Consider the following 23,186-nt stretch of genomic DNA (forward strand, 5'->3'; position numbering starts at 1 on the left):
CAGTGTCATTGTCTAACGGCACAGAATCCTCAGATAAGTCACAATGTTTGACAGCTGCAGGAGGTGCTGGTTGTTCTGAGCGGCTGTGCCTGAATATTTTTTTTCCTCCACTTCCCATTTCACTGCGCGGAACTCAGAGTTTGAGGTAGAGTGCGGTTTTCCTCGGGAGGTTGAGCTCAGGTTCTGTGCAGCAGAATACTATCGGTAGAAAGCAGCATGGCTAGCTTGGCACATTAGTGGGTGAAACACTGTGTGTTGCTACCTCATGCATGATCAGTCTTCACGACTCCAGCAGTGACCTCAGCACAGAGCCTTGGGCCATATCATGTTTCTGATTGAGCGTGCACCGAGCCTCAGAGGGTCGGCAGGTTGCATCTCAGTTGTTCATGTCAGGAGAGGCAGAGGGTGTTCTGACGGAAACATTTCTAAAAACACCAGTAGTGCTGGGAGGCTGAGCATCAAAGTGTGCGCTTATGCTGTGTGTGTGTGCGTGTGTGTGTGAACACGGCCCGTATATCCAAACATGGACTTGCACACATTAAGTTTACTGCTCATGCCCACCGAGGTTATTGACATTATGAGGGTGGAAAAGAAACAGCAATTCCTCCTATTATTATTATTATTATTATTATTATTATTAGGATTCCTGCCTCGTATTGTGCTTGGTGGCCCAGAGTAATGCAGCAGTGGGGTATCAATTCATAGCCGTGGCCTTAAGGAAAGCTCTTTGGAAAGCACAGGGATTTCCAGCCTGTGTGTTGAAACTGTAGCTCTGGAGACAGACACTGCAGAGACATTTTTCTCTTTGGCTTACCGGGAAACTCTGTGTGGGAATGTTTGGAGGAGTCGGTCGGGAGGAAAAAAATAAAAAAGCCCCACCCTGCCTCGTTTTGCTCATTGTGGTTCATCTGTTTAGAGACGTGGGTGGCAACGCATAAATACATCTTGATGAAGGAACAAATGTACCGTGTTTTATATGAGACTTAGTAGGGAAGTATGTGATACAGTGTTTTCTAACTTTCTTTTTTGTGCTCCAAGAAACGCTTAAACTCTCAGTCTGATTTTTTTTTAGAGAAGAATGCTACAAGAACTCTCAAATCTCATCCAGGAAATAATTCGTTTTTAGAATATAGGACTAGAAGATGTACATGGGATATTCACCACCTAGTCCTGTATTCTGAAAAATCAGCTTGTTTAACGCATAAATTAAGTTGTATAAGAAATAATACAAACGTAAACTTAACTTAATCTGCTTTTAAAAGAATCTGCTGATTGACAACAAAAATCTACATGCAACTATTTAGATTTTTCACTTTTTAAATTTATGGTAAATGTGAGGATTTTCTGTATCATATCATAATAAACTTTAAATTTTAAGGTTTGGTTTTGTTGATCTGACTAAATAAGCGTTTAGAGTATTTCACAGAAAATACGTTTCTTATGGACAAAGCAATGATCAATCAAGAAAATAATCAAATAACCAATCGGTAACATCGATCTAACTAATTGATCATATAGTCAATGTCGTTATAATGATTATTCATCAATTACATTGTCAAATAAGCAGGGTTGGTTTTATTTATTGTAAAACCAACTTATTTATTCCAAAATAATTGAGCCTCTTTTAGGTGTTAGTTTGTGTTGTAATAAGGCATTGCTGCGTTGTGTGTGTGTGTGTGTGTGTGTGTGAAGTTTTAATCTTAATAGAAATATGCAGGGTATATATGACAGTTAGAGTATAGAGACTCAGACTCAGCTAAAACTTTACGTGCTCGCGGGGAAGCAGGTTATAAAAACATCAACCTCTGTGCAATATTATATAGTTTCTTTATGGGCACCCGTTTCCCTGTGTGTCAATGTGGTGGGAAAGATACACACTGTATAAATCTCCTTCTCCTCAAATTGTCCTACAATGGAGGTGAAAATTAGTCATCTGTGCGAGTGGAGTGCATCCACTTGAGAACAATACGCCAACAATTAATCAGGGGAAAGATAGACTTTCCCTTTCTTCGGATTGGATCCCGCGTCCTTTGTCTGGTTCTCCCACAAACTGAATGATTTGCGCAGGAAATGCAATTATAGCAGCCATTGGGAAAAAAGACTGTGCCAATACAACCATGAGTGGTTTGTGTTTTTTTTCCCTGCACCCATTTCCTCAAGTGATTGGGGAAGCGAGCTGTAAATGAACGGGGAGGCACATGAATAATTCTCCCCGAGTACACATGTCATATTTCCATGACCCCTAAGACGATGTGGGCGATATCCCTCGTTCATTCACTCATTCAAATCCATGTTTGGAAGTTTGGTTCGTTTGTAAACTGCTTAAAAAATCCGTCTGTGAGCTTCTTTGAATGTTTAAACCAGCTTCCCTTGAGGTGGCCGACACTTAGCGAGGATTCATGTCGTCTCCTGCAGTTCGGCATCAACACAACAAACCAGCTCTCCCTGATGAGCCGAGCCATTTGAGCCACGGCGGCAATTAAGACACCCGTTGAATGACTCGTCTCAGGGCCGGCTCAGTGGAAGCCCCATGCAGGAGATGGTGACCCCTGGTTAAAAGAAAAAGCAAAACAGCCTTTCACCAGTGATTCACAGTGACTCGCTGAGTGGAGGCGTCTCTCCCGTGGCCCGGTCTCCCCGCTGCCTTGTTGCTGATTTGTTTAGATTATACAGTCGGAGATACCGGCTCTCACTGTGGTGCTCAGCCATCAGAAAAAAATGGCTGATGAAGTGACAGACGGAGGCAGGTTGCTGCTGATACTGCGATTATAACAACACGTCAAGGGCGCGCGCCGAACGGGGAGGCCGAGGATTTGTAGCCAACGTGGCTTTTGCAATGATGACAACATTTTTCTCCTGTTGACAAGCGACGGAGGGAGATTATTATTTTTTTTCCCCGGCGTTATGAGAAATGAAGCTCGTGGACACAAGAGATGCTGCTAAAGTGGTTTAGGATTACGGGCCCTTTTTTAGCATCTCTCAGCATCTTGTTTTGGTTTATTATCCACATGCACTTTTCTCTTGTCACATTCAGATCAGTGCATATGTTGCGAAGTGTCATTGGAAGTGTTTAAATGACAACTTAATTTGTGTTATGGACGTTTCCTGGAAGTTGGTGAAAGGAGAACTCAGGCAGCAGCGGATTTCTTGTGCAGAAGGTTTTAATGAGGACTTGATGAACCAGGAGGTGGAACAGTATACAAACGCTAACAGAGCAACATGAGCAATTATCAGCAGCAAGTCTGAAGACGTCTCCCACAGCCTCCCAGTATATCTCCCTCTACTTCTCTCACCCATTACAACAGCACATCCATGAATGGCTGGAATTGTGTCCTTTCACGTCTTCCGTGATGTACGCAAAAGAGTTAAAGTCGATGTCTCTCTCCCTATCTGTGATATGAAAGTCCCTCAACATAGACACTACAATGAACTGCTGTTTGGCCCTTTGTCTATAACCTGACCTTGGCTACTGCTAATAGAGCGAAGGGACTATCTGTGGCATTAGACAGGCACTATTCTCCTGTACAGATATAATGTGTACTATACAATGTACATAATATATAGTGGGATATACAGTTGTGTGAGAGGATGGTCAAAGATTCCTCAACCATATGACAGTGCTGTGTTTATAGCCCTTAGATCTGGTAGAGATCATGAGGAGCAGGTTTTAATCATTCTCCTCCAGCTTTGAACTCTTGCATCGATGTTTCCAGCATCGCGGTGATAACTCGAGGCTCTTTTCCACTTGTCAGCCGCCGCTGCCGCTTCTCTGGCGTGACGTAAAGGCACACGTTGAACTTTCGGGCACCGGCTCGTAAATAGCCACGAGCGTTTGTGTACTTCTGTACATCTGTTCCTTTTTTCCTCGGTATCGTGAATGTACTGCAGCCCCGTCAAGAGAAGAAAGCAAACTCCTCCACCGGCAATGGGAGAGAAATAAATGCGTTTATCTGCCTATTTGTTGTAAAAGATGTAAATGTCAACGGCGCTTGACATTTACAAGTTCATTTGTGTTATTACTTGAAACTCAATATGCTGTTACATTGGAACTAAATATAAGGACTTTTAAAGCTGTTTAAAAATCAACATTTATTGATACCCATTCAAAATCTTTACTGTGGAGTTTAATATCACTGGTTCTGTTGACAATGACTTCATCCTGAATGGCTCTGGTCTGTGTGAGCAGTGACACATTTCCCCCTGTGTCGTGTATTCATGTGTTTTCCACGCTGGGCTGCAGACACCGCTCCGCCTGCACTGACACTAAAAAACATTTTACCTGAGTGTGAACGTAATCTCTCTCTGGACAAACAAGGACGGCGAAGCTGTCCACACATGAATAAATACAACTAAGTGTTTTGTCAGCAGGCTAATTGTCAAAGCAGCTTTTGAGAAGGAGTCTAATTGCTATGTAATCGGAGAGCTGTCAGGAAGAACTGCTAAGCAGTCATCATCTGTACGATGATCTGCCATCTGCAGCGATGTCTGGGTGAGAGAGGGAGCGAGACACAGAGGGAGATGGATGGACGAACGTGCGGCTGCTCAGAATCACTGTGCGTCTTCGGTGGCTTTAAGTTTGTGTATTTAAAAATCATGCATTTTTTAAATGAACGGCAGTCATTGGATGTGAGTTGACGCGTGCCCTCTGTGTGACTGAGCAGGAGCACATGTAGTCTGGGTAAATGGATTGATGCCTGTTTTCTTCTTCTTCTTTTTTCTTCCTGTACTGCAATGATTATGTAACCCCTGAAATATTGGTTACATCCTGGTTACCCTGCAGAGAAATGTCTTGAAAGAAATGTCTGCGTTTGATCTGATAGAGAGTCAGGAGGAGAGTGGGCAAGGCGGTGAGAGCAGTGGAGGTGCTCTGGCTGGAAATTTGATGGAATTCAAACAGCTGCTGCTTCTTCATCTTCCTCTTCCTCTACTTTTTATTTTTTCCCTCTAAACCCCAAGCCCCTGAAAATTGCCAACTCTCTTTGCAGAGTAAATCCCAAAACTCACCTAGGGCAAGGTTGTTCTAATGGCCCCGAATTCCACCGGGCACCACCACCACCACCAACTCCCTCCCTCCCTCCCTCCCTCACCCCCCAACTCCACCCCTCCTCCATCTCTTTTTAAGAATACTGCCGGAGCGGAGGTGAACAGAAAAACCAGGAGCTGATAAGAATTAATTTATTGATTTGACATATATAAACATGCTACCGCGGCCCAAACGGGACGTCTCATCCTGGAGTTCATCCATTATTCATTTCAAATAAAACTGAATGGGGATTTTTTTTTTTTTCTGGTTGCAGTCTGCCTTTTTATTATTTCACATATTATTAGAAATTTTGCAAGGCAGAGATGCTGCACTTTTGTTAATGTAAGTTATGAATATTGTTGTGTAAAAAGGAAAACGCGTGACCTCCTTAGGTTGCTCTGTTTTGATGGAATTCTTATGATGCACACATCCTGCAATTTTCCTATTGATGAAGGGCAGGCCAGTCAAAGCAAATGGCCTTTCAATTGCATTAGTAGTTGCATCAGTCTCTTAATGGAGAGCAGAATGGCATAAGACCTTTGGCTGTAGTACTTACACGATGAATATGAAAAGGCTTTCACCGAGTTTTAGTGAGTGCAAAACGGCTTTTAATTGTGTCCTGACTCTGTGTCAGACCATCACAGTGTGTGTTGTGTATTCTGAGCTTTCATCGGAACAAATATATTTTCAAAGGAGTGGATATCCTAGAAACCCAATGGGCCTGATCGTCTGAGTCCAGAGGGGACATCGAAAAAGTTGAAGAATAAAACGGTATGAAATTTGAACTTGGTTGTTTTGGAATAGGATGAATATTTCAAAAATCTAAACCATTTGAAATGACATGACTATATCAGAAGCAAATGACATGTTGTAGGATGTTTTTACGCCTGCAGGCATTTTAGTTTCACTTTGCCAATTGTTTGTTTGTTAGTTAAAAGGTTTACGTAAAAACTTCTGGATGAATCACAGTGAAACTTGATGGAAGGATGTGATCTGGGTCAGGGAAGAACCCATTAAATGTTGGTTTGGATCCAAGATCTTTGTTTCACTTTCTTCGACATTGAGAAACATTTTCATTGATATCTAGAAGATTTTTAAAAATTCCACCAGGTTCAGGGTTCTGATATTTTTGGGTGCATTTACTTTGGTGAAGATCCACATAAAAGAAGAAAACATTTCTTAGAAGCAGCTTTCATATGTGTTCTGACTCGGTATTCAAAGATTGTCAGTGCACTACTCAGAAAATATATATTTTAATAACATACAAGGTGGAATCAACAAGTTCCAGGTTGTTGTTGTTAAATTTGAACTCAAAAGGAAACAAAAACACACCATTTTAAACATTATTAACTGCATCCGAAATACATTTTTATGAGAAAATGAAAAACTGTGGGATGTTTTCACGCCTGCAGGCGTTTGCAGTTCGCTAACGCAGCCCGATGCACTCGTCTCCTGTGAAGAGAAAACCCTCTTAAGAGTTAAGAGCCACCGAAACTGGAAGTGTTTCTGTAAAAACACAGAGGCTTCATAAAGCATCATCTGATAGATATCGCAAGCATCATTAAGACGGGAATGAGTCTGTCATTTTAGTGCTGGCATGCAGTATTAATCACAGAGGTCCTTTAAAAGCATGTTGCTGATGGAGATGATGACAAGCTGACGTTGAGGAATTATGCAAAGGAGGCATCCGTCTTGATCTGATTTCAAAGCAAAGCCCCATAAACCACACAGCTGTTTCATCTGCCTTCCCAGTCACTGAGCCTGCACTTTAAAGGCCATCTTAATTCCCTGTGTGTCTCGATGGAAGACAGGGCCAGGCTTTCTTAAAGGCTCATTGTTTAGTGTTCCTATTTAGAAAAAAATGCACACACACACACAAGCCAACATATGCAATGCAGTGGATAACCTAATTCAAAATGCCATGGTGCCAAAAGTACACATTTTAATATATACCTTGGTTTTTGCCCCAGCGGCTTTCAAACCTTAACTGGAGTAAACTGTGCCGCTGCACCGCTGTCGCCGCAGTGCCCCGTCTCGCTCATTACAGGGAATCACATTGAGGTTATCACTCTTGGGGTTTTCATCACAGAGAGACTCTTTCCTGAGTGTAAAGCTGTTGGTCAGAAATTGCATTCAAACCTATGCCTCAAATTGGAGACCGGTCCCCACTGTGCCGAGCAGCACTCAGACCCACCAGCACCTACTGTGCTCAGGGAAATTGAGTGCTCCAAAAAGCAAATGGAGTCGTATCTGTTCGAGGTTCCATACTGTTTGAAAATTATCGGTATATACAGACCGATGGTGTCTGTGTAAAATCCAGACATGTGAAGGGAAAACTTTTGATTGAAGGGATGATAAAACCCTATAAATTAGAAAAAAAAAAAAGTTTGAATGCATTATTAATTACTCAAAATCCACAGAGAAGTCGAGTTCCACTTCTGAATACGTAAAAGGACAGAAGTTGGCGATGAGCAATATTTGCAATGGCTCATCTGACCAGTGCACTTCTCATGTTATATGTGCAGTTGGTCGGCGGGGGGGGGGGGGGGGGGGGATGTTTGTTGTGGCGCTCACTGATGTTGCATCTTCCTTGATATGACTTGGTGAACTGTACGGTTATGACAGTTGAGTGAAAGAAACAATGATTGAATTTTTGTCATTTCATTCCAGCTGAAACTGGAGTGAATGGTCGCATAGCAACCTTTTCTTGTGCAGGGTACAAAGACCGGCACATGAAAGCCTCCGAGAACGAAGGGAAAATATTTGTTTGGATTCATGCTTTTTTGTTTGGGGGGGGAAAAATGCACATTCTCTGAGTTAAAACATTTTATTCTCAGACTTGTACAGAAAACAGATTTCCCCCCTGATTGAAGAATCATGCTTGAGTCCTTAAACGACTTCAAAGCGACAGTAGAAGTCTGCAAGTTCTTTCAAAAGAATCTTTATTTATCAGAAAGAATATTAAAGATAGACTCAACATATCAAAATTAGCTTCTGTTTAAGGCAGATCATTTTACTATCCACTCTTTTTTGGAGCTAATATTGAGCTGAGCAGAACATTGTCTAGTTCTGCTTCCTTTCCTTCCGTCCTCATGTTAATTCAGCCTCTCTTACCCAGTTTCAACCCATTACAGTCTCAGTGTGGAGGAGTTTAGTCATGAGTAACGCATGAGCTCCTCCTCCTCCTGCATCCCGGACACCACCCGCACTAAACTGCTCCAGGTAGTACTTTACACTGTCAGCCCGTCATTTGACACATTTCTTCACAACTCATTGGCCCCTGGTTCTTTTCCAGGCAGTTTCCAGCTCATCATTATTCAACCGTTGCTGAAGAAACCTCATTTTGGACTTTTCCCTTTTTTCCCGAAATAATTAAAAGACCAGTCTCCAAAATGTCTTTTTTTTTAAAAGTTTTGAAGAGAGTAATCTCCTTTCAATTTATTTCCCCCTAAGCCCAGTGTTTTTAACAGTTTCCAATCTGGTTGTAGAGCACTTCATAGTATCGAGTCAGCGCTTGTTAAAATTACTAATGACCTATGGCTGACTGCAGATTGTTCTTTTGGGTTTAAGTGCCGCCTTCACTACTGTTAATCAGAGAATCCTCTTACATAGCTTAGAGACTTGGGTAGAAGTCAAGGGCACAAATCTCTTATCTGACTATCACCTCACTAGTTGAACCGTCTGGGTCACTCTCTGTAAGTCCACCTCCTCAGTGGCTCAGCGGGGGGTGGGGCGTCCCTCAAGGCTCTGTTCCTGGCCCCCTTCTGTCTTCCATATGCACGCTGCCTCTTGGTCAGGTTATTCAAAGTCACCAGGGTTCTTGTGATTTCCACATCAGTCAGGCCATTGAAACCCACAGGTACGAGCAGCCTTTCAAATCTGACAACCTGCTTGTGTGATATTAAATCGTGGAGGTATGGCGATGTCAGCGGTGATGAGTGTTAGGTCGTGCTGTTCGGACTGCTCAACGCCATCAGCTCCATCAGCTCTCCTCGTGCATCTGTCGAGTAATGTTCCACACAAACCTTTGTTTTGATGACCTAGTCAGAAATGTTGCTCAGTCTTGTTTCTTGCAGATGTAAAAATTAGGTCATTCTATCAACTGCTGATACAAAGAGTTGTACGAGCTTCTATCTACAGACTGTTCGAGGGTTTCAGCTGCCTCCACCGTGCTCGGCTTATTACCCGGACAAAGAAGCACGACTGCATAGATTTCATATTGATTTTGGAATTGAACTGCTCACGTTTAATGGCACGAAACGATCTCTCGCTTCAAAATGCTTCTCCGGGGTTTATTGACGTGTTGTAGGCCGTCTTGACCGTTGAGATCTGCTCCAAGGTCAGAGCTTGTGACAGAGGACGACCTGGCTGTCGCTATAAGGGCACTATCTGGAACTTTCCACCTGCTGAAGTTAGACACCCTAAGTCTCAAACTTCTTAAATCCTCTTGTGGAGCTCTGGGGAAATGTTTGACGTCACCAAAACACTTTTATCATCTTTATTTCCGTAGACTCACCGTTTCATCTCATCCTTGCACAGCTGACTGAAACACAGCGTTTCTCGTACTAGGTCTTATTTATACCCTGAAAAGGTCTTTGTGTGCTTTTTGCAAAGTGTGCATACAGTCGGTTTAATTCAGTTCATGGGGTTTTATGTTCCCTCGGTCCATTGAGGGATTATGCCGTCAGATTTGCCGCATGTCAAATCCCGCTCCTTTGAAGGTTTTGGGATTGTGTGTGTTTTCAGAACATCGGGCTCAGCTTTAGCTTTCACCTGAAACATGGCGCATTGCATGTCACGGCTCCGTCGTGCCTTTTTCAAAAATATCGATTCGTCGGAAATTGATTGGAGATCGACCGTTAACACTCATCTTTGTTGCTGCCGTGCCTGCCCTGTTTACATCACCCATTATGCACCTACACAATGCAAACCTCAATGGCTGTGAGGTCAGACCGTGCTGCGTTTTCCAACCTCTCATTGTGAGCAGCACAGCGGCGGCTGCAAAACTACACAAGGGCAATCAAGACGCTGACGTGCACTGTGAGCCAACGGATCAATACGCAGACAACAAAGATAAATGGATAGAGAATTGTGCAATATCTGTCATGTATCTTTATTTTCTAATGCGTAATGGGAGGACAAATTGTTTACAGGGGATTGAGTGTGTAACATGTGGGCGTGATAATAAGATGTTGTTTGCAGGGTAGCAAACACAGCAGCTATTATGTGTTGTACAACAGGCTGGCGTTTATTATGTTTTTTTTCTAATGGGAAGCTGCACTTATTTCTAATGAATTCTTATTTCACTTGATTGCTTGAAATTTACTTCTGGGTTGGTTTTGGCTCATAACCTTCGCTTTACTCGAAAATAATGTTTTCTAGCTCACGTTCCTCTCGCCTAAACGTAGGATGACTCTCTTCCTCTGCAGAGGGAAGTGGGGCTTGTGGTTGCTGCAGGCTCATACGGTGGAATAAGACCCCGAGGTGAAGTAAAACCAGCCCGTGTCAGTAGATAATCCACATTTCTATTAGCCTACTTAGCACTTTTCTAATAGGGCTCACCGTCTAGCCCAGGAGATGAGTGGAACATCTTGTATTCATTATCACCAAGTCATGGCAGACGTATAATTTTCAAATGCCAATACCACAGTTTATCTCAGGTAATTCATATCCCAGGACTCTGCCTCTGAACAGGGTTGTTTTGGGTTATGAGGGGATCACGTTTGATTGGGTCTGATCAAAGTCTTATCACAGGCCACAAAAAAGGGGGAGGACAAAAAACAACAACTTTCATTTGGCTCCTGGTGATTTAGCTTTTATGGTATTTATAGCCACATGCTGCTGCTGTGTAATTGCGGCGGGGAATCAGTTAGATTGGTCCTGTGCACTCTGATAACTCCGGAATCCTCCTGATATATCCACAGCACAACGTCAACAGTCTCCAAGTCTATTTGTCTTCCTGTTTGTTTTCCACTCGGATGAAACAGATGTTCTCGAAGCCATTACGTCGTATTTAAGGAAATGCAAGTAATCAGTCACAAAATAATTGGAACAACTGGCACCTGCTAAAACGTTATTGCAGTTTCCTGCTGTGAATTTGCCGGGGAAGCGGTTTTACTCTCTGTAATCATTTCCTATTGCAGTAGTTTTTACGGTTTACTTTATATTTTCTGAAGTATTTCTAGTTTGAGCGTGGGAGAGAGAATCTGAATAGGCTGCTGCTACTGAAGCTTAAAGGTTTTGGCCCCAAAGCTCTGGCGATAACGTCCTAGCTCTACTCCGGTTCCTGTGTGCAACCAGATTCAAGGCTCATTTATCTGCATTGAACAGCTTCCTTTATGCACAGAAGGACGCGCAGTGTAAAGTGGAACCACGTCGACAAGGACGAAAATTGCACGGCCACTAATGGCTCTTTTCAAAACAATGAATAACGTCCTTTCAAATGAAGTAGCTCCGTCGTGCCAACGATTTTGATCCGTGGCTCTAAGTCCACAAGGTCTTCATGCAAGGTTGAGAAAGTAAAAAAAAAGTAAAATCATGCACCCCGCACCAACCTTCAGCCTTCATAGGTTTTGAATTGAACTCCTTTAGGCTTTATAAAAATTCATGCTGCCAATATAAAAACAACAAACCAACTCCTAAAAGACGAATATCCGAGCTTTTCTCAATCTTCTCCGAGCCTCCGTGAGGAAAGAAAGAGGATACCCATTCGGGGCTCATTGGAGCAAATCAGAATTGTCAGCACTGTGGGTTTTTACCTTTTTAAACAGGGAAGATGGATAGATAATCACCACATGCCATTCTGGGGGCCAATTACACAGCTTTGTGTGAAATTGGAAAACCTGTTCTCTCAGAGCTCTAATGGATGTTCTGGTCATTAGTTATTTGAGAGTCTTCACTGGCTGTAATCAAACGTGAAACATTGCGTTAAGCGCCCATAAAAGAACAGCTGCCTCTCTAAGTGACCTTCTGTTTAAGAGAACCCAACTGTCAGCCGTTTGGTGTTTTGCGACAATTATTATGTGTGTCGCCATAAAAGCAGCACTTATTTCCCTTCTTTTTGCAGTGGTTGCATCTCATTTTAATGTCTTGCTCTCGGTTGTATTTACTTTTGCAGGTCTGTTAGCTGGCTGTACGCTGTCATATCCTGCACACGAGGCAGATGCATAATCGTATCCATCTGCTGTCTGTTTACCAACCCAGTCTCTTAACTCTGGGTGCAATTTAAAACCATCAGAGGAGATTACTGCCTTTTGGATTTTTCTGCAACTGCAAGAATACTCTAAATATTCTGATGTCTGTGTGTTTCTCTTCAGGGGATCATCTATCCAGTCCGCAAGGCCCTCCACCTCTGCCACCAGCCCCACCCCCACACAAGCAGCACCCGTCCATCACGTCCCTGAGCCGCGGCTCACTGGCCAATCACAGGAGCCCGAGCCCTCCGCCCACAGGCGGCCTGGCGGCCGACTTGCAGAGCACGGCAGAATGCGTCCAGCTGCAGGACAGCTGGGTCCTGGGCAGCAATGTGGCCCTGGAGAGCAGGTGAGTGACCCGCGATGACCTCCAGCGGGAGGGGGAAATTCAGGTCCAGGTGTTTACCATGAGGCAATTTTCACTGAGTCAGAAAACAAATGATGAGCTGAGGCATTTTAGAAGCTTAAAGGACGAGGTGATGTTTAAAATTCTAATTCGTTTTCGGTGAAATTATGGGTTTTGTGAATGTTATATGTCAAAGTATTTTACAGGGCTTTTCACAATGATATGGAGATGCCAGCCAGTGGGCAAATCCATAAATTAAACCACAGTAAATAGCAGTAATAACTATTTCTTTTAATAATATTAAATTTAATAGCTTTATTGCCTCTTGCTCTCGGCTTGGTCTGATTAATTCACTGGCAAGTTTGATGTGTTTTCGAAATATTGCATATTGGACATATTCATAAAACTCAATCTGGCAGGTTTAACAGTGACTGCAGTGTTTTTTTTTAAACAACTGGTATTTCATTAATATTTGTGTTTCTGTGATTTCAACCTTAACTTGGTTTTCGCTGCAGTTGATAGTCTCACGAATATTCTACATCTTCCCCATGGCAACAGTGGAGCTGCGAACAATTGATGATTTAAACATTAAATATTAAAAATAATGTTAATCATTCTCAACACCTGATGGTTTTTATTAATGTGCTTTAGTGATATACCTGCAAACATTGATGGGTATTAAAATGATAATTCAATACAGGACTTACAATATTTAAGTGTGTGTTGTAAGAACTACACTTCATCCTGTTAAATTATTGCTGTACATGGTTTAATATGGTATCTGCTGAGCTTGATGAATACAGCTATATATTTTTTTCTGAAGGACTCTTATTTCTGCTTTCTTTATGCACCTACAATTAGGAGCTGATACTAAATCCCACAGAGCTGCAGGAAAGAACGTGATGATAGTGAACGGCGGGAACATCAGAGAGCGAGCCAGTTAGAATCAGAGAGGCTGTAACTTAACAGGAAACTTGGTAGAAGCAGACTTTGTCTTACATCAAATTTTTTGCTGTGCAAGATAACCGTCGCGAGAGCCACTGCCAAGTTCCACCTCCCTGAAAAAACATCAGTTACATCTTTCCTAATCAGTGAGCTCAAAAATATCCTGGCAAATGAAGTGTGGTACGTTGTGCTCTGACTCGGAAACGGCCTTGAGTAGATGATTGCGTCCTCGCCCGATATCTGCCTGGCACGGAGAACAACCCTCTCCGAGCCTCAGATGAACGCAAACTTTGAAATCCGCGGTGAGCAACGACGTCTTGTGATCTGACTGAATCAATCGGGATGTGCGGTGACAGTTCCGCTTTCTCGGGGAAGACGCGGTGATTGAACACTAACCGCGCCGTGACCTTGGGCTGTCATCGACGCACATCGACGAAACAATATGTGCACACCTATCATCAGGTGAGGCATAAATCACTATCAGCACAGTGGACTCTAAATCAAGTGCTTGTCAGTGGGTGGGAGCGGAGACCAGTGGGGCCAAAAGGGAAGGCCGCCAGGTTCACCACATAATTGCACATGTCATGAAAACTACCGGGTTAGCAAATGTAAGCACGAGCTGGAGAGAGAGTGTTTATTGTGCTGCCTTCAGGGGGCGTCCCTGCACAGCACGTACACTACACACACGGGCGTGATGCTCTTTTGTAATCCTCACCATCGATATGGATTTTTATCCTTGCTCACATGTGATCACACGTGACATTTGACTGAGAATTAGTCAGTTGATTAAAAAAAAAAATTTTCAAACACAAACCACAGTGCTCTGATGTTCTTCTAATAAATTCTCTCTGACATGACCTCCTTGAGAACGCAGCACTCACTTGACGGCGTTAGCTACTTCTGCACTAATTAACATTAATGGATTATGTGCGTGTGTAACCTCTAATAAAAGTGTTGGTCTTCAAAGCAGCACTGTGCTAATTTGACTCAATACCGACCGGCTTTCATGGAGAATGGCTTTTCATTGTTCCTCCTAAATGAGTGAAGTGCTGCACTGTGTGACTGCGTCTGTACCGACGGCTCATTAGAACGTGGGCGAGTGGAAGGAGTCTCCGATCCCGCTGTGATCCCACTGTAAAAAGTTAACACGGAAAGTTTGATTTCAGCTCATTTACTCATGTAGCTTTAAAGGATCAAACTCATGCGTCTGAAAAGTGCAAAAATTAAGTACGAGCATAGTGGAGCACGTACCTCCTACCAAGGCCTTTGGATTTTACCATAATTATGGGTTTTAGTAGTTACAGGTTTGCAGCTGTAATTGTTTCTGTGGTGTAAAAAAAAGAAAAGCGAACCCCCCTCCGACGAAACCACATTAAAATACTTTTGGATCTGCACCAAAATTATGCACAATTTTCCAGTTTTTTCATCAAGATCCATGAATTATTCCCTGGGAAACTTGGTGAAAATGTCAAAAATCTGCCAATCTAGATACAGGCTCTCTATCCCCAAATCACACTAACCCTCCTGTCGGTAAAGGAGAGAAGGAAAACACAATCTTTCAGTGGAAGAGGAAGAGAAATAACATTTTCCATGATTCAGTGCTTCCTCCTGAGCTGTGCCAATTTGAATGGGATCTTTCTCGGCCTGAGTTTCAATTCTTCCTCCAAGTTTAATGTGTTTAGTAGTTTTGTGTATCATCCTGCTCACAAACACACAAACCGATGGACAGGGGTGTAAACACATATCAGTCAATATTGTATTAATGCAAACACAGTACATAAAATCACAGTACATAAAATCGTAATTTCTGAAACTAAAGCAGGACGATGACGGCGATGAGATGTTCTGATCCCAGACCGAGGATCAGCTCTGATCAGGATCAGTTATCCTCTCTGCAGTTTCTGTCTCCGTGAGAGAAACAGATTTTATACTCGAGATAAATCTATGAGATGATTCCACTTCTGCCTCGTGCTAGCTAACACCACTCCACTCAAAGGGCTCAGGGACGTGGCTGTGCTGTCCTGTTGCTGTTTAGAAAAAAAAAGTGTTTGGAATAATTTTTTTTAAATAATCCCCCTCAGGGTTCCCGGATGAACCACTTGACTCCACTCCTATAGCATTCGGTGATTTATTCAATTAGCAGCATTCCTTTCAGTTTCATTATGAAAATGAATTGCCATAACTCCAAGGAGGCCACTGCACATACGTGGTAATTATACCTGAGCAGCACTTAATCCTTTCTTTAAAATCCACCATATCAGCATGTGTGAAATCTGTGTTTCTGGCGCCTTGGCAGCCGGAGCTATAAGTTCCCTGAGTGCTCGGCTGGATGAGAGGCAGGTAGGTGTCTGCTCTTCCATATGTACAGTATGTCCTTTCAAGCCCACTTCAGCAGTTTTCTCTCCCTCACTTGGAGAACCAGAGAGGTTCAGCGAGACATTTTTTCGAATGAGGCTTTTTGAAGGCCTGCCCAGCCACACGGAGCAGTTATAAACGTGCTGTCAATCCTCATTGGATTCGTGTGTCAAGGGAGTCCTCTGGTGAAATGAAATTATGTCTCCGCTCCAGAGTCATCATGTGGTGCGGCGTCCCACAGACAGCCGCGTTTCCTGATGGAAAAAGAATGTGTTGGAATTGTTCTCACGGGCGGAAAAGAAAAGAATAGCAGAGGTGATCCTGTTGGGATTTGTCTTTTTTTTGTGTTACGTGTGTGCGCGAGTGCGTGTAGTTGTTTTGTGGGACGCACGTGTGAAAACCGTGAGTCACCCAGTCATGCTTCACATCAGAGGAGGGGAATTGAACTTCTCTCTTTGTGCGCCAGCCACAGTGTCAGGTTCGCACCAGGACTGATTAGTCATGTGGAAGCTAGCAGCCAACTAGCCATCTGGAAGAGGAAGAAGCAGTGATGCAGTGATCGCTGGTCACCTGCCAAAGAGGATGGCGGTGTAGACAAAGTGGTAATCCTCAAGATATATATATATTTTTTTTCTCCTCTTTCTCATGTGTTTTCCTTTTTGTTTATTTTGCCAACATCTCCGGAGCCAAGCACACATTTCAGTGACTATTCCACAGTCCTGCAATATAATATTTCTCCTCTTATTTTTCGGGCACTGTGTAAACTGTTGCCTGCAGCTGGCAACGCAAAGTGCATCTGCTCCAGATGAGTTTTGGCAGCGACTGTAAAAGCTTTCACGGACAGAGGCTATACAGATAGTGAAGAGCAATCTAAATAGTTCAGTTCATATAAAAAATACATTACACGTTACAAATTTAACCTGCAGCGGCTTAAATACGCATTTTTTTCCCTGTGGTGGAAACATGTCTGCACCATTATTGTCCTTTAAGATTAATCCACAGAGAATGTGACTCAGGCCGTTTGGACTCCATCTCTAAAGTGCACATAGCAGCCCAGCTCCTCTCCCTCATCAAATTTGTTAGATTTGATGAATTCAGTGTGCAAACAATCTGAGCACTCGGAGGGAGTTGCTCAAGATGGCACCACACGGGTGTGGATGTACCAGAATAGCACGTGTTGGCCGACCCCCTGTGGAGCGGGCAGGTGGCGACCTGGTGGCGGAGGCTGGTGTGAAACCGAGACGCAGCGGTGCCTTGCCACACATCTGCAGCCCTTTTTTTTTTAGTTGTTTCTGCGAGCGTGGATTAGAAGTGCCGGATTATTCCCGACTCTCACCTTGCACCGCTAACTCGGAGCAGCAGCTAATGGGCAGATAACGTGCTCCGAGGGCTTTGATTTGCATTGTTTCTGGTGTTGCTCTCTCGCCCCTCCAGCCGGAGCTTAGCCAGAGACAAACCCTCCCACTCGGTGTTTAGTCCTTTGTCCTCTGTGAGGATGTTTTCAAATGTCACCCCGATGACAAGCGCTGCTGTGAGAGCAGAGCAGAGGAGACCCGGCTGGCTGCTGCTGCTTTTGTGTTACCGGCTTCTCGATGGGAAAGGCAGCGGTGCACGCAAACACAACCGCGCTCACACTGACACACAAGCCATTCATTTGCTTGTTCCCCCCCCCCCCCCCTCGCTCTCACACTCTCTTGATTGTCTCTTCTCCGTCTCCCTCCCTCTCTCTCTCTCTCTCGCTCTCCTTCTCCCTCTCTCACTCCCGGGGTACGACGTCCCTATCACCGGGGCAGCCTGGATTAGCATAGTAATGTGGCGTGTTGCATCACACTTGCTGTAATCAATTACAGCCGCTCAAGCCGTGTGCAGAGCTGCAGACGTTTACACCGCTCCGGTGTTTGTTAATCATGTCCGACAGCATTTCATCTTTAGACCCCTTCATTCTCCTCTTTAGAAAAACATGGAAAACATCAGCAGCCGGAATTACTTTAAACACAGAGTGCAGTAAATGTCCAGTGTCGGAAGTGTGTCTGGCAAACGCCGGTGCACACGGATTCTGACTTTCACTTTCACTCTGCAGTAGTGGAAAGCAAAAGGAATATAAATGGCTGTGATAAAAGTGAAGTTGAAACAACCCTCAAGGGGCCATATGGTTACTGGGAATCACAAATTCAACTCAAGCACTTTATCTCTACCTCCGCCAAGGATGTAAAAATGTCTTTGGTGTTTGTGAGCTTGCAGAAACAACTGAATCCATTTCTTGGCAAATACCCCCAGTAAGAGCCCATTCAGTTTGGGGCGGACATTTTTAACATGACAGAATAGGGCGTTAGCATTCAGGGAGGTTTGTCCTCTCTAAACACCTTCTAGTTTGAAATATTTGCTACCTCTATCTTTGTTTATTTGTTTCCTTTAAGCAAGAGTATGCATTAACGGATTACCACAAAACATTGTGGAAGGATAAGGGAAGAATCTGTGAAATTTAGGGTGAAGATCTGCATCAGGATGTGGATCCAGGATAATGAGATTTGCTGCTTTTGGAAGTTTTCGCTAATTTCTTAGGGAATAATGCCTGCATTAAAAAATCAAGCATATTTAGGCGACTGATAGTTTGTTTTCTGTAGCTTGTTTGAATCTCTGTGACTTTTGGGCCTTTACAGCGATAAGCACTCTTCTATTCTATTCTTTCTTTGAGCAAATCCGCATTTGAGCAGATCCAGGGCATCTTTCCCCCCCTTTTTCAAACATGGTGAAATAGGTTGTTGGCATTTGATTTGTATTTTGTCCGACTTCCTGTGTTCTGTAGCACTGCATCTCCACTAGAGATGAGTCATTGATGTTTTTAGTTCAGGTGTCTCTGACCTGGGAACATCATGTACTAACATCGTGGATAAATAAATTCATTTACAAGCCAAACTGTTTCCAGAAATCCTCAAACAACTTGCAACAGCTATTCACCATCCCCCAAATAGAATGCATACCCCTGCCAACACACACACACACACACACACACACGCACACACACTCACACGTCCTCGTCGCTTCTTGTCCACCTCATCAGATTGCGTCCACTTACACTTAACTCCCCAGATAGCAGTGTCTATTTGCCTGAGTCTGACTTCACGTCTGCCGCCTCCTACGTCTTGACAGTTTTGACCTCAATTCATATCCGACTGCACATCACAGAGGCTGCCGCAGCTAGAGTACAGATTGTTCCAGATTAAAGAATCCCAGTTTCTTCTTCTTCGGCGGTTGCAGCCGCCCGCAGCATTGTCATTCCAGCGGTGCCACGGCCGTAACCTTTTAAATGGAATCGCAGTCTGTCCGTGGCAGCGGGTGTCAATCGGGCCATCGAGGAGCCAGACAATCCAAATTTGACATTTGTTCTTTTTAGCCGAGAATTGATCAGAGGAGGATTTCGCTCCGAGATATATATCCTCACAGGAGATGTGGGGGAGTAGCTGAAATACCAGAGAGCGTGACTGAAATCCTTCTTCTGACGTGTCCCCTCTTTGACATCCATTAAATCTGTATTAAACCAACATGTGATTAACTTCACTTTGAAACATTCAGTCCAAAATAAAGGAGTGTCGTTGTCGTTCGTTCGAATCCGTTTGAAGTGTGGCTCGCCCAAAAGCTTGTTGACCCACCGTGACCATCCTGTAACCAGGGACCTACACGGATTCTCAATCCTTAATGCTCGGCTTCAGATTGTGCACTTATTCCACTAATGAGCTCTTCTCAAGCTCTTTTACTGCAGATTTACCGGCAGGATTAAAAAAGGAAAACCTTGACAAAACTCACACCGAGACTTTTCAGAGATGCCACGCAAATAATTGATGAGCAAACACCGACTTATCAGTTTATTGGTGTATTTAAATAAGCTGTTTCCAAGGCAACTCACTTACTCCTGGAATATCTATAGAACATGAAGCGCAACTTGTGTGAAACGTGTAAGGTTGTTGTTGTGTTGTTTTTGTTACAGAAATAAGAGGAGGCTGGAAAACTGGGAAGAAACATGCCTCCTCTGTTCCTTCCTCTCCAAACAATAACATCAATCTAATGATCCAACCCACATTTGTTTTTGTAAACTGACGTTTAGATATATATTTTGCTCTTCTTCAAGGGATTTGTTAAATGCTGCTTTGGGAATTTGGAACAATTTGCAGATTTTTCTCTGATTGCGTCTTTTCTTCTCTTTTCATTGACCCGACCTCACATAGAGTTTCTAAAGAACTTTTAACTTTTATTCTGGTAGCTGCTGATCACTGTGGCGAAAGTGTCTGGACAAGGAAGTGAATTTTTATCCCTCTCTACTTTATTTACCCGGTGTTGAAGTGCTCTTGAGTAAGGCACTTAACCTCCCCCGGCCGAGAAGTAATAACAGGGTAGTTTCGTTCAGGTAAAAAAAAAGAAACAACAGCGATGGTGAAGTCAGATTTATTTATGTAGCACATTGAGAGCAACGGGGGTTTGAGCCAAAGTGCTTCACAATCAAGGGAAAGGAAAAGAACGCTCAAACGATAAGAAGTAAAGAAGAAGAATTAAATCCAGCCGAGAGACAAATGCAGTAAAAGAGAAGAAATAGATAAAAAAAATAAAAATGATGACAGACGTGAACAGAATCATGAGACAATATCAGGCTGAAGAAAAGGTTGTAAAGAAATAGGCAACTGAATAATGGAAGTTGTGTTATATGAATTTTTATTTAACTAAAATTTGCTATTCGGAAATTGAATTACTCTCTCGTCCTGTTTACTTTCTGTCCTTCACCAAATCCATCAAATACAGAATAAAAAACAAAATAAAAAACAAAATTGCTTTGTAGTCAATCATTTGCTCGACTCAAAGCAGAATTTAAAAGTTTAAGTATGATTTATCCATTATCTAAGAAAATAAAACAGTTATGCACTCCAAAAAGGCTACGTAACTGGTAATAAATAATAAATTCATTTTTCTTTTCTCTAATATTCTTGAGTGGTTAAACTCCACAGTCCTAGACAGTAAGACGCATTTGCGATGCTTGGTCAATCTGTCCAATTTCCCTGGTTGTCCCCATAAGCCTGGAGGCATTTGGGTATTAATCTATAAGTAGTGGCAAGAGTGGCAACAAGGCTTAATTCATTTACTTAAGAGCTTTTCACGTGGGGTTTAAAAGTTAATAGGACGATCACTCCGTAGTGCATTTGATTAAACCCTCTTAATTACCCCAGGTATAATGGGCTATTAGCAAAGGCCCAGTTGTAAAAGGGCAAGTGGGAGATGATTGTTTTTATGAGGTACTTTTTGTTAACCTCCTGCAATGTCAGGATTAGACTGGATATTGGAATATAACCCAGTGCCTCCTGCAGTCTGATTCCCATGGGAGCGACACTGTGGAAGGACATACTGTGTTGTTTGATTCCGTATTAAAGTGTTGAAATGTTGGGTTATATTTAATTTAATGATGTGTCCTTGTTGTGTGAATTGCAAACATTTCCATCAATTTGTATGTTTTGTTGGACTTGTATAGAAACGTGATTTCTTGGAGTTGAGGTTGTTTCATGAATCAGACTTTTAAGATTCTGTTTTGAACAACCCGTCATTAATTTAACCATTTTAATTTAAATTCAAAATACTTTATTTGTCATCCAAGGGGCAATTGAAGGCGAGAGAGCAAACAAAAGTGCACAGTCAACAAACAAACACAATACTAACACATCTAGAAATGTGGACATTTGATTAAATAATAATAATAATAAATGTCTTCCTTTATAAACGTTCTCCTCCTGCAGGCACTTTCTTTTTAAGACGGGACCGGGAACGACCCCTTTCTTCGGCGCGGCCGCCCCCGGCTACACCATGGCCACGGGGGCCGTCTACTCCACGCCGGCACGCCCGCTGCCCAGGAACAGCCTGTCCAGAGGGGCCTTCAAGTTCAAGAAGTCGCCCAAGCACTGCTCGTGGAAGTGCACCGCCATGATCGCTGTGGGCATAGCTGTGGCGCTGTCGATCATCCTCTGCTACTGCATAGGTAAGACCGTGTTCACGACCGGATCAGGCTCCGACGTGTAGATTTAGATTCTGGTTGCATCGTGTGCACGAGGACAGTTTTCACGAGACAAACCCAGATTCCAAGATCAGAGGGAAACTGTGCACAAGAGATTATGGAATGGTATTATCATATGAATGAGACTTGTTAGCGTGGCGCGGTGGTGCAGTGATTAGCTCCGTCGCCTCAGAGCTGGAAGGTTCTTGTTTCAACTCCCGGGTTTGGCCTGGGTCTGTCTGTGAGGAGCTCACATAGTTCTACATAGTCAGGGTGAGCAGTGGCGATTCTAGAAAATTTTACATGGGGTGGCAGAAGGGTGGCAAGTTAAATTCAAGGGTGGCAAATCACACACACAAAGTCAAGTCAAGTATTTTTATTGTTGGAAACACACATGCCTGGTGTCTATATGTATTTATTTATACCAATCGCTAATGAAAACAGTTAATATATTTATAATCCAAATTCGTCCCAGCCTTTATACCACATACACAATAGGGTCTATAGCATATAACCGAGTCATCCTCTCACATTTTAATGCAGCTGTATAGCGAGCTAGCTACTAGTCCTATCGACTTTTGCAAGCTAGCAATTAAAGAAACGATTGAAATTACAACGGAATTGTCTATCACATATGACCACCCATCACATTTTCTTGATTCAAGTTTCAGCTGTACTGTACCTTTTTTCATCACTGCAAGCGTACAGTGGGCTTGTCTCCAGTTCTTTGGCTTTCAAACCGTTTCTGTCTTCATTTGAATGAAGCGGCAGATGCGCACGGTGAGAAGAGAGCAAATAGGATTCATGGACTCAACCATTTTACAGGGGAGGGGGGACATAAAGATTTTAGTTCTTAAACTTAAACAAGTTACCAATGAGATCAACAGCTTCAGTAGCAAAAAATATAATACCATTCAATAAATGTATATTGGAGACACTTCTAACAACCTGGGTGGCAAGTGGGGTGGCAAGCATTTTTCGGGGGGTGGCAGCTGCCACCCCTTGCCACCCCGGTAGTTTCGCCACTGAGGGTGAGCCCCCCCGCCCCCTCTCAGCCAGTGTCAGCTTGGATTGGGTTAGGGTTAGGGTTATTGATAAACCCTTTTCTCTACTAGTTTCTCAATCAGTTGAATTATTGAAATATATATTTAGAGTCTACAAGCCAAAATCTTTAACCCCCCTGTCGGAGCCTATTCAGGTGGAGGCTGAGCTGAATCCACCGGCAGCGAAACTGAAACTTGACAAGCAGAGGGAGAGATGGGAAATCTTTCCAGTTTAAATAGGCCACAAACTGGG

The 23,186-nt window shown here is 43.2% G+C and overlaps 1 protein-coding gene across 1 annotated transcript in view; it reads left to right on the plus strand.

Moving 5' to 3' along the window:
- Positions 1 to 23,186, plus strand: part of si:dkey-237h12.3 (teneurin-3) — a 140,045-nt gene that overhangs the window by 41,468 nt on the left and 75,391 nt on the right. The window contains exons 3-4 of the mRNA XM_062393972.1: positions 12,340 to 12,565; positions 21,637 to 21,875. Coding sequence (XP_062249956.1) covers positions 12,340 to 12,565; positions 21,637 to 21,875 — 465 coding nt within the window. The remainder of the gene's footprint in view (positions 1 to 12,339; positions 12,566 to 21,636; positions 21,876 to 23,186) is intronic.

The sequence above is a fragment of the Platichthys flesus genome, chromosome 8, assembly GCF_949316205.1.
Source record: "Platichthys flesus chromosome 8, fPlaFle2.1, whole genome shotgun sequence".
Lineage (NCBI taxonomy): Eukaryota > Metazoa > Chordata > Actinopteri > Pleuronectiformes > Pleuronectidae > Platichthys > Platichthys flesus.